Source organism: Thamnophis elegans, chromosome 4 (genome assembly GCF_009769535.1).
Source record: "Thamnophis elegans isolate rThaEle1 chromosome 4, rThaEle1.pri, whole genome shotgun sequence".
Taxonomy (NCBI): domain Eukaryota; kingdom Metazoa; phylum Chordata; class Lepidosauria; order Squamata; family Colubridae; genus Thamnophis; species Thamnophis elegans.
In genome coordinates this window covers 6549514-6561927 of record NC_045544.1, presented here as the reverse complement: position 1 = coordinate 6561927, position 12414 = coordinate 6549514, and the positions used below count along the sequence as shown (strand labels likewise).

The following is a 12414-nucleotide window of genomic DNA, read 5'->3' as shown; positions in this document are numbered from 1 at the left end:
ATTTTGATAGCATCTTTACTAGCCCTCCCTCTAATATGTTCTAAATTAATAGCACAGATGTTAGTTATCTGGGGCAATTTTTCTGTTCATTTAAAGCTGTTTACCATGTTTACTTAAAAGGAAGACAAGGCTAAATTTGATTGCCTACCATCAATGCTAGGAAACACTCATAGGAAAAAAAAGATCAAGACAGATAAACATTTCTGTGTATTTCTATGTCTGGCTTTCCTACTTTGTCAACTTGTATATCACTAACGTTAGCCAAACCAACTCCTGGCCTCCATATATGTGCATGCAACATACCTATATTTGTACGTATATCCATTCCAAAAGAGGGCAGGGCCAACACAAAATATGGATTTTTCTTAGCTGAAGTAGCAACCGCTAATTAAAACTGATTTATTGTAAAATAAGACCCCATCACCTGCAAATGCTAACCATTTTGTCCCATAGAAATGCATACTACAATATATACACATCAGAGGTGGGTTCCTACCAGTTCGCACCTATTCAGTAGAACCGGTTCGTCAAATCTACCGAACCGGTGAGAAGAGGTTCCACCAGTGGACCCGGAAAGCAGGCCACACCTACAGAAGAGGTTCCAAACATTTTTTGAAACCCACCACTGGTCCTTGGATATGATTATTCTACACTATCATGCTCCTATTTATAAAACTCAGTGCCTCTGTGAAAGGTAAGGATGACTACTGCGTTTGTGGTGCAATCAGAACATTGCGTGTGTTGAAGTTGTTTTAACGCAAACCAAAGATGCCTTTTAAAAAACAAGTTGACATCCTATTCTTATGCATGCCAGTGCTGTGTGTGAGGTAATTTAAGGTGGTTCTGACAAGTGTCGTCGGCATCTTCATATCCGGTCACATGGGCGGCAAGCCACTCCCATCCGGTCACATGGGCGGCAAGCCACTCCCATCCGGTCACATGGGCGGCAAGCCACTCCCACAAAGGAGGCCACACCCACAGAGTAGTTTCGAACAATTTTTGAAACCCACCACTGATACACATATACTCCTTCCTTCTTCCAGCAAAAGACAATAAAAAATATTGGCTGATAAGAAATATGAAGTAGTAGTTTTGAAACCACATATAGTAAGTCCGGGAGATAATTTTTTTCAGGCAGCCAAGCAGGGCGTGGTCCTCTGACTACTGCAGGAAATTGCAGAAACTTGAACTGCAAGAAATTGAACAAGGGAGAGGAAGGGAGGCTTGGGTGATTGAAGAGGTAAGTGGATAACTTTGCTGGTGATATTGTGACGATATTTTGGTTTCCTCTGTGGCCAGGGTTTAGGGTTCAATGCCTGAACCCCTCAAAAATGGTCATTTGCTCATGTGAAAGGTTTGCTTTACTTATGCTCCTGAGTGCTAGTCATATTCTCTTCTTGTTTCATGTGTTTTAAACCTACTTACGTTCATTTAAGCATACGTTGTTCTATGAGTTATGTTTTATTCTTCAATTCTTTATATATGGACCATTGTAGTCTCCATATGAATGTTGCAGTTGTGGGTTTCAAAAATTGTTGGAACCTACTCTGTGGGTGTGGCCTCCTTTGTGGGAGTGGCTTGCCACCCATGTGACTGAATGGGAGTGGCTTGCCGCCCAATTACCTCCACTAGACCGATTAGATCCCACAGATTAGGCCTCCTCCGAATTCCATCCGCCGGCCAGTGTCGACTGGCGACTACCCGGAGGAGAGCCTTCTCTGTGGCTGCTCCGACCCTCTGGAACGAACTCCCCATGGAGATTCGAACCCTCACCACCCTCCAGGCCTTCTGCATAGCCCTTAAAACCTGGCTGTTCCGACAGGCCTGAGGCTAAAGAGCTGTTGCCCCCATCTCGAATGGTATGACTGTCGTGTGTTTTAAATTATGTATTGTTATGTGTTGTTTTTTTAATTTTTGTCTGTATCCCCCTTCACTGGTTTGAGTTGTGAGCCGCCCTGAGTCCCCTTCAGGGGAAAAGGGCGGCATATAAATATAATAAACAACAAACAACAACAATGTGACCGGATATGAAATTATGAATTAGTACTTAAGTCGGTCCAAGTAGCTATTCAGAAACTCTGGCATTGAAGCATGCAAGTCTTAAAGCTGTCAAGTTACAAGATCCTTGCCAGTGGTGGGTTTCAAAAAAAAATTGGAACCTCTTCTGTAGGTGTGGCCTGCTTTCCAGGTCCACTGGTGGAACCTCTTCTAACCGTAGATTTGACGAACCGGTTCTACCGAATAGGTGCGAACTGGTAGGAACCTACCTCTGGAATGTTGTCATCAGTATGTTTGAGATACCATGAATACAGGCAAAATTATTCAGTTTAACTATAGTGAATCGGAGGCAATATACTCACAGCATCAATTTGTTCCAATGAAATTTTCCCCGCTGCTTTTTCAATATTATAATCTGGACCAACATATGCATGGCTATGATGTGGAAAAAGAAGAAAAGAAATAAATGTTATTTGTTGAATTTAAAAGGGCATTTTTGTTGTTACCACAAGAATGAAGGGCCAAATATTTTTGTTTACATAAATTTTAAAAATATTTCAAAACTATAGTCTTCAAGAAATAAATATGACTTTAAAATAATTCTTTCACCTTGGAGAAATTAAGACTTTTTCTTGATATAAAACATTTCTGATTACCAGAATAATTTATTTAATAATTAATAATTCATTTTAGAGTTCAAGTAGAAGCAGATTATTTGAACTGTGTTGAATGATTTGAAAACAATTGTTAAATATTTTTTGGGGTAAAATTCAGGTATAACCTCTCAGATGTTTCTAATTAAGGGAGCCATAGATAAATAATCTTTTCTCAAATTTTTAAATTGATTATATTATTTAGCAATATGAGGAACTAAAACACAAAGACAAATGATATGCAGCTATAGTTCCATTATTATGTTTTTCAAAAGGTTTTGAATAGAGGGGGACATAAACCCCCTTTTTCAAGGGCAAAATATAATTTTGCAAATGTGAGCCAACGATTTACCTAAGGGAGAAGTCTGAAGTGTTGACTGGAAACAGATGTTGTATGTCAACAATATTGCTAATTATCTGCCATGGCACATTCATTATGTAAAAACACTCAAATTGCTTCCTCGTTATGGATACAAGTATTGAAATAGTATCTTTGAAGATAAATACAATGAATCCATTGCCAAATTAACCATTCGTAAATAAAAAGCTTATTAATATCTGATTTATTCTTTTTTTCATTTAAAACATTTTGATTGCCTTCCCCAGTAAATTCCATGCTTTGCATAGTCTGAAGAACAGCAGCGTGCTCTTCTGTAGATGAGCTCCTCACGGACCCTGTTCCCAGGATTAGATTATTCCGCAGGCAGAGAAGTTGGACCTAGTTATGGGAAGAAGTAAAAGAATCCCATTCTGCCTTTGGGACAGAACATAAGAACAATCGATCCATTAGGCACAACACCTAGATCAGAGATGGCGAACCATTTTTGGCCATAAGAGGGGGGAGCGCAGGGGGGGGTCATGTGTGGGCGTGCCGCACCTATAATGCAATGTGAAACACACACCCCAGCGCACATGCGCTCATGACAGGTGCTCCCCCCATTTTTTGCATGCTTTTTTCGCCCTCCCCAGGCTCCAGAGGCTTTATAGGAGCCTGGGGAGGGCAAAAACAGCCTCCCCCCCCCCCCCCCGGAGGCCCTCCGAAGGCTTTAGGAGCTTCCCTGAAGCCTCCGGAGCGCAAAAAAATTGGCAAACCGGAAGCTCGGGAACGGACTTCCGGTTTGCTCGTAGGGCCAGTTTTTTGCGCTCCGGACCCTTCAGGGGCCTTCCAAAAAACAACCCTACAAGCAACCGGAAGTCACTTCCGATTCACTCGTAGGGCCGTTTTTCATCCTCCGGAGCCTTCAGGGACCTTCAGGAGGCTTTCCTGAACACTTCAGAGAACTAAAAACAGCCCTACGAACAAACCAGAAGTGACTTCCAGTTTGTCCGTTGGGTCGTTTTTCATCCTCCGGAGCCTTCAGGGAAGCCTCCGGAAGGTCCCTGAAGGCTCCGGAGGGTTTAAACCGGACCTACAAGGAAACCAGAAATCCATTCCTGAACTTCCGGTTTGCCTGTAGGACTGGTTTTATGCGCTCCGGAGGCTTCAGGGAACCTCCTGAAGCCTCTGGAGTGCCTCCGGGGGGCGGAGGAGGCTGTTTTGGCCCTCCCCAGGCTCCTATAAAGCCTCTGGAACCTGGGGAGGGTGAAAAAAGGCTTTAGAAAAGGCTGAACTTAGCTGGCCAGCATGGGCATGCGTGCTAGCCAGCTGACAGGGCAACGCCTCGCGTGCCCTGACAAATGGCTCCACGTGCCACCTGTGGCACCCATGCCATAGGTTCGCCATCCTAAACCTAGACTCTACAAAAATGTCTTCACCTTTTTTTAATGCGAAAGAATAAAAATAAAATTCCCTCAGCTGCTCAAAACAGACCTGATTCGTACAAATGAGTTAGATTGTGGGCTTTCAGAAGAAATGAGCCCCAAAAGGTCCACTAAATTGAGGTTCTACTGTGTTTTCATTACCTGAGGTGATTGAGCAGGGGTTGAAGTCTCTCATCAGTTTGTACCACAGGCAGGGATCGGGCTGTTAGCTAAAAATGAACAAATACAAAAAGTCAGAGGAGCAATAATGTGCTCGTATACACAAACAGACGTGTACAGTGTTATCTGTGAGACAGAGATTTTATTTCCTAACTCATCAACCTGATACAGAACATCAGCTTTTCACTATGCCTTTTATCTTCACTCCCTTTCCTGCTGATCTTGTCCTCAAGAAACAACAGACAGTAGCGCTGTTCAGACATTGTTAACATAATTCCCTCGTGAAAGTCTGAAATAAAGAATTTGTCCATTACATCCCATATAAGCATCTTTGTTTACCATTGATGCAAACAACAATAGGCATTGTTAGTACTCAGTAATTTATGACAGACCAGACTGATGCTTAATAAATTGGATTTGGACTACGTACTAGTACAAATCCTTACTAGTTACATTAGTAAAGAGATGCATCTGGTTGATTGGTTTTCAATACAAGTATGTTGTAGTTTTCAATGCTGATAAGGTTCGTCTGATTAATAACAAGGCAAGCAAAGGACAAGCTTGACCATTAAGCATTTTCTTTGATAACTGACAACCCCACATTTTATTATGCGTTTTGTTCCAAAAAAAGAACAAAAATGCAGTGTCCTGGAACAATATCCCTGCATTTCACATTGATCTTGTCAAGATAATATATACACCATGTCTGTTAAAAAAAATCAGAGATTCACAAATCACAAGAGAGAGTACAACATCAGAATCAAATCCTCTTAAGCAGCAATTATGATAATGAGCTATCATGTTTCAGTGTGATAATTTCTTTTTTTGTTAAACGCAAAGAAAAATAATACATAAATTATACACTGAATTATTTGCATTCAGTTATTTCAAATCTTTCTTCACTCGGGAGAAAAGAAATGCATGACACTAGTGTTGGGAGAGATATCCATCTGGTTCAGTTCCAAGCCAGATGTGACGTTTCCAAGAGCTGACCTAATTAACTTACGAGCCTCGAGACAAAGTTCAAAAAAAAAACCCCATTCATTTATTAAGACTAACATCTTGGCACGGACTTCTGTGGAGCCGAAACTAAATCCCACTTAATGGCGTCTGAACTTTACCCCCGTGTCCCCTCCCCTCTGCCTGAAGTCATCAATCACATTCTCCAACAGGACGTTACGGCAGAGTTCTGGACATGCGCATTCACATTCCAGTTACAGAAATATGAGACTTTTTTCTCTGGTCAAAAGTATGCATGGTTTCCCCCCCACCTCTTCTCAAGTTGATAGTAGTCATGGAAACACTTTAGACATTGACACCAGGAGAAAGACATTGGAAACATCGAGGCTGATTGGAAAGATAGTTTAATGATGAAGCAGAGCCACCTGGATGCTTCTGGGCAGCTGACATGAAGTTGAGAGTGAAGGGTATATACCTTCTCTTGGGCTTTGCACTTGAGCCTCCTATTCCTGTGCAAGAACATATATTCTCTTGGTTGTTGTCAGACTCCCATGGCGTCATGTGGGGTCATGTTTGTCTAAGTCAAGTTTGGTTGAAGTTTGTTGGGTAATGCAATGTCCTTAGGATATTGTGCAATGTAGTGAGCTCTGCTACTAGATAATCCTATCCTATCCTGGAGGGTCATGTCTTAATCCCATCACCCTGGAGCTGAAGGTCTTTTGTCTTGTAGATAGGCTGGCCCAGTCCTGCTGGGGCTATTAAGAAAGACTTGGGGGCTCCTTTCTGTCTTTAAAAACACGTTTCTCCTTTAGGGAATGAGAACGGCCTCAGAAATTTACCCACAAATCCTTTTAGATGTTTCATGTCACATACTTTCTTCTGCTTTATTCAAACGGGAGGAAAGAAGCCTTTGCCAAACTCACACCCATCTACAAATCATGCTGGTTTGTAATGTTCAGCACCTTAGCCGGCACAAGTGGCTTGGGGTGGGGCAATCGGCGTTGAGGTAAATCACAATTGCAAGACTCTATACTGGAGCCAACTTGTATCCAAGGATGCGCTAAGCATTCTACTCTCTCTCACAAGAGTTACTTCAGCAAACACCACCGTGGCACGACAAAACCACGCTCGACTAAAGCGCGCCCGATTAAACCGCGTCGCTGACGTCATCAACAGGGCGACAACAGCGAGCGCGGAGAAAGAAGGGTGCTTTAAATAGCGCTTTGAAAGCAAGCCGATTCAAGTTAAGGTAAGGGTTAGGTTTAGGGTTAGGTTTAGGGTTAGGTTAAAGGTTAGGGTTAGGGTTAGGGTTAGGTTAAGGGTTAGGGTTAGGGTTAGGTTAAGGGTTAGGATTAGGTTTAGCGTTAGGTTAAGGGTTAGGTTTAGGGTTAGGTTTAGGGTTAGGTTAAGGGTTAGGGTTAGGGTTAGGGTTAGGTTTAGGGGGGTTAGGTTTAGGTTTAGGGGTTAATTTTAGGTTTAGCGTTTACAGTGTGCTTTTTTCTCCGCGCTGTTGTCGCGCTGTGATGACGTCAGCTACGCGGTTTCGTCGAGCGCCCTTTAGTCGAATGCGGTTTTGTGGTGGAACCAACACCACTCTTCAGCTTTCAGCTCTTGCAAAAAAAATCCATAGTTCACTTTATCATGTAGTTTCCTTAAGTCAACAATATGTGATAAACTTTTTTTTCTCACACGCATATATTTTTCAGTGACCTGTTGGAGAACAAATATCTGGTTTGCACATTCCCTGCCAGGCAAATCCCCACATTGTACCTATTACCTTTTTTTTTTTAAAAAAAATCACTTCTCGTGTCCTTTCAATCAAAATGCTGCCAAATATTTCCCCAGGGATATTTAACGAAGCCTCTTGTAGTTTTTTGCATTCCCTTGCTATCTTTTATTTTGTATAAAAGAATAATGGCATTTTTTTTCTATCATTAGGCATACACCAGTATATAGTCTTCAAATATATATTTCTATATACATACAGATACATTAACAAGTCTTACAACCACCTTATAAGTATATTTAACATTTCTCTGGTTTCACCATCTATGCCTGCAGTCTTATTATTTATCTATCTTTTCACAATATTCATGATTTCTTTTCCTGCTTGTCAAGAACAGTTTGGCCTCAGGGATTACTTTGGACCAGTTGTTTTTTTCCTATAAAGTTTGCTATTGCAATGAAATGTTAGGGCTGGGAAAATGCAAGCCCCTCTGAGTTTCTGGGAAGGATGGTAGCATCTCCCAAATCAGAAGGCATTAAAAGGGAAAAAAAAACCATAGATAAATTTAATTATACAGAAAACCTAGAAAGAAATGAGAATTTGTGATAGGAATGTGCTAATTAAGTCTATGTCTGTGTGTGTGAGTGTGAGAGAGCAAGCACATGTGCACAGACACATGCATAATGTGTGTGTGTGTGTGTGTGTGTGTGTGTTCTGACCCCCTCCTCCATCCAGTAACGAAAGCCGAGACAAGCGTAAAATGGAATGTCCTTTAATAACAAGACCAGAATCTCGGTGGCTGAAAACTAAATAAACAAACAGATAAGGACCTTGGCAGCAAGTCTGACAAACCTTGGCAGCAATTCAGACTAACTCTGGCAGCAACCCACCCTGCCAAGTTCGTTTCTCTTTAGTCCAAGCGTTGACTTCTGCAAGAAGGACGTGGCACAAGCAGTCTCTTTTATAGTCTGGAGAGGAGCTTAATGACCATCAGCTGAGCGTAATTACCTCCTGTAATTACATAGTTGTTCTTGACGCCGAGTAGCTCTTCGATGGCGTGCATCCAGGAACAACTCACTGCTGGTTTCTGGATCACTCTCTCTTGTCTCCTCCCCACTGATCCAAGGCTCAGGCGCCACCTGGTGGCCAACCAGTCTCTCTGCAGCCTGTTCAGAGTTGGAACCCTGTCCAGGGTCCTCCACATCCTCCACGGCCGACTCATAGGGCCCTCGCTGTTGGAATCTGGTGGCAGCTCCAATGGCTCCTGCCGGGCCACTACATATATATGTGTGTCTGTCTGTCTGTCTGTCTGTGTGTGTGTGTGTGTGTGTGTGTCTGTATGTGTGTGTCTGTGTCTGTGTCTGTGTCTGTATGTGTAAGTATATGTATATGTATATGTACATGTATATGTATATGTATGATCACACTGTTGATGCTAATTTGCCTGCATGTAATACTTGATTTAAAAAATATACAATTTTCTATATGTGTTTACCAATTACATCTTCTTCACAATTCATGCTCCTGGCTTAAAATAAATTTTAAAAAACCATACAGTACTTTTGCCCAACAGTTAATATGCAATTTTAAATAGGTCACCCTGAGTGATTGTTTGGCATGTAATACCAAAAAATGATTGATCAAGGAGCAACTACTTTGTTAATGTTGAAGCCAAATGTCACAATGCAAATGTTATGCAACCAGGGAAATCAATATTAGACCACGGTTTTGAATGCTGGAGCGCTGCTTACAACTAGATAGCTGACATTTCAATGCTGATCCATTTTTTGAATTTGATTTCAACCTTTTAAATACCTTTTTGTTCTTGAGAAATACTGAAAATTAACCACAAGGAAAAAAAAACCTTTATTTTAGGGCTATGCTTTTCTAGATACTGTTGCTGAACTTCCAAACATACTAATAAAAGTAATAGTATTCCCCTTTAAAGAATTGGCTTGGGTTTTCTTAAAGAAAAACCAGAACTTTTTATTATGAAGATAAATTGGATGGTTGAATAAGCAGCTTTAATACAAAGTCAAGAAGTATTCAAGCTTTGGTTCCTGCTGTCGATTCACACAAAAAAAAAATCAGCTGTCTGGAGTGCATGAGTATAATCTCAAAATCTCTCTTTAATCCAGAGAGAATTTTCAGCAGTCTGGATCCCAAATCCAACCTCCTCCGATTGTGAGTATGTCATTTTGTCATTCCCTCCCAATTCCCTTAATCTCTTGATGATTGGCTAGCTCCTCTATTAACAAAGAAAATCAATGCATTCGAACTTTATACAAATGCAGATAAGAACAGAAGCATAAGTACTGAGACAGAATTGCTAATATTATTCTATACAAGATTATTACCATTTACAATTTAATGATGACTGAGTATTTCAAAATAAAGGCTTAATTCCTAGTGGGTTTGATATTTGAGCCTAAGTAAATCAGCAAAAAGTTCCTCCTTGTCCTGTATTAAAAGATTTGGAACACAATTATTACTTCACAGACCGCAATATAAACTTGCAATACTAAACCCACCCATAGAACAATCTACAGGAGAAATCTCATTATGAACAAAAATTGCCTTCCATTATTATATTTCCGTGCCACTCTTTAACATGCTGCAGAACAATTTACGAATTAACATTCTGGACCATACCCATTGCTTTTCTTCCAATCTGAAAAACTCTTACAAAGCTGGCTGTTTTATAACTCTATTTAATCCTAATAAAATTATTCTTTTGGGTTTTTTTATTTTAAAGTCACCGTAAACACATTTCCTTAGAGCTTTAATTTCAAAAACAAAAATCATTGCAAAGTCTTTTTTCTTCTTCTATAACCGGGTATATGATTATTCTTGCCCTGTTTTCATAACTGCAGACTTGCTGTAGCTTACAGTTGCTAAAATTTCATTTAGCTTGTGACAAGCTAGGGAGGGAGGGAGGGAGGGAGGGAGGGAGGGAGGGAGAAAGGAAGGAAGGAAGGAAGGAAGGAAGGAAGGAAAAAAGTTTTAAATTTTGGAGTGTTCAAAATACATTGATGCAAAACATGTTTTATTTTAAGAAGCAAGGATAAATGGGAAGATACTTTGCTAAGCCAAGGTCACAACTTGTCATTTCAAAGAAAGTAAATAGTTACTAAGGCATGTTGTCTTATTTTGAAATTTAACAATTTTATCTGGTTGTTTCTAGCCCAATTACCAAAACTAATGATTATTTTAAGCATGACAGAATACATATTTTTCCTCTTCATGTGTAGTAAATGTATGTAGGTTTAGAAAACTAAGCAATTATTAGATGCAGATTCAGTATGTTCTTTTCCACAAATGTCTTTTTTTCTCTAGAGAGATACAGGGACGTGCAGTCACTAGAGGCAAGGGAGGCGTGGCCTCACCAGTCATGAGGAAAAGGAAAGAATTTTAAAGAATTTTTTAAAAAATAATTAAAGCCAAGGTAGTTGCTGCCAGACTCCAAGTCATAGTGACTTGGAGTCTGCTTAGTGTTAACTATAGGAGGAGGCGAGAGAACTATGGGCCTCCTGTGCATAAGGAATTTTTCACCTTTTAAGGGTTAAGCAAGGGTTAAAAAGCGAAAAATTTCGTATGCAAAGGAGGCACGTGATTCTCCCGCCTCCTGATCTGGGAGCAGCGAATCATGCCTTGCAGTTGAGCGACTGCGCAATCTAGCAGCAGGAGCCTTGCTTGTAAAACGCGCCTGTGTTGGAAAAGTTCATGCTCCGAGCAAGTTCAACTCTCCACTTTGCATTGCAGGAGCCACCAAGAGCAGAACCATCAGAAGACTTAGAGGTCTCTTATTTCAAAAACTCTCCCTTAAGAATGATTATTAATAATGTATTAAGACATTATTGTTATTATCATCCCCGACATGGGAAATTAAAGCAATCTGCATATGGAAGCCACTTGGGAATTTATGGCCAACAAACATGGTAAGCGAATATGGGGCTACTGAGAAGTAAAGCCTAGAGATCAGGGGTGGGTTGCTAATCCCGTTCCAACCGGTTCGGTTGGAACGGGGGCGGCGGCGTCCTCATGCACGCATGCAGTTCACACATGCGTCTTAGCGCCTGCGCGATGCTCCAGCTGCTCGCGGAGACTCACGCAGGCGCTGTATGTGCCATCCAGCTGCTCGCGGAGAATCGCGCAGGCGCTGTATGTGCCATGCTCCTACGTGGAAGCGCAGAAGCCTTCAAAGACCGGTAAGGAGCGCGGGCGGGCAGGTGGACCCTCTGCCGTTCCGGAAGTTACTTACTTCCGGGTTCACCGACCAACCGGTTCACGAGGACCGCCGCGAACCAGTTGAAACCCACCCACGCTAGAGATGGATACAGCAAGTATAGGTTCAGGAATTTCTTGTATGCGGTTTGTCACAACGAACGCATTTTGTTCTGAAACTGCCTGTGTGATGGACAGTGAAGTAATACAATTTGCATTTAATAGATTTAAATAAGGCTGAATAAATCTTCACCTTTATGTGACAAGCAAGTCAAGACTGACAAGTAATGGAAGGCAGGTAAAAGTAAATGAATAGAAATTTGAATTGCCCTTGCCACTTATCTTGGTGAATCCAGCCCAAGAGGGAGGCATCCCGAATTTCACTATTCAGCCACTAAATGAAACTGTCTCCCTCAAAATGATAGTTCCACTACAGCAGTGATACGTATCCTCGTTTTAATTAACCTAATGGTCTATTCACCCACAATACTTGGAGGTCTTTTTCATTACCCTGAATTAACATTTTCTTTCCATTATATATCAGATAAAAGATACCAATTGCATGCCTGGTTTACAATTCATTTAATCAGCACCATTTTTTTTTAAACTCAGCAATAGCAACATACTTAAAGAAACTCAAGGACCGGAATGTATAATGGCCAGATTACTAATAAACCAAAAAGAAGACAAAAGGAAAGAGACAGACACTGAATCTTATTACAGAATACTTTTTTGTTAACCACGCTATAATTCTAAATCCATTGCCATTCTAAAAGTATACAATGGTGGTGTTATTTTAGTAAATAAACTATTATTGCAGTAGATGTGACATTCAAAAAAAAACACCTCTCTGTTTTTGAATACTTTAAATCATTTTCCCCTCAAAGCATATGGAACTTTTTCTAATGAGGGTTTAGATTTTTCAAGTGTGAT

The 12414-nt window shown here is 40.8% G+C and overlaps 1 protein-coding gene across 1 annotated transcript in view; it reads right to left on the bottom strand.

The window, feature by feature from the left end:
• Positions 1-12414, bottom strand: part of PRIM2 (DNA primase subunit 2) — a 112675-nt gene that overhangs the window by 36797 nt on the left and 63464 nt on the right. The window contains exons 8-9 of the mRNA XM_032216834.1: positions 4554-4621; positions 2361-2433 (exon numbers count right to left, since the gene is read on the bottom strand). Of these exons, the coding sequence (XP_032072725.1) occupies positions 2361-2433; positions 4554-4621 (141 nt within the window). The remainder of the gene's footprint in view (positions 1-2360; positions 2434-4553; positions 4622-12414) is intronic.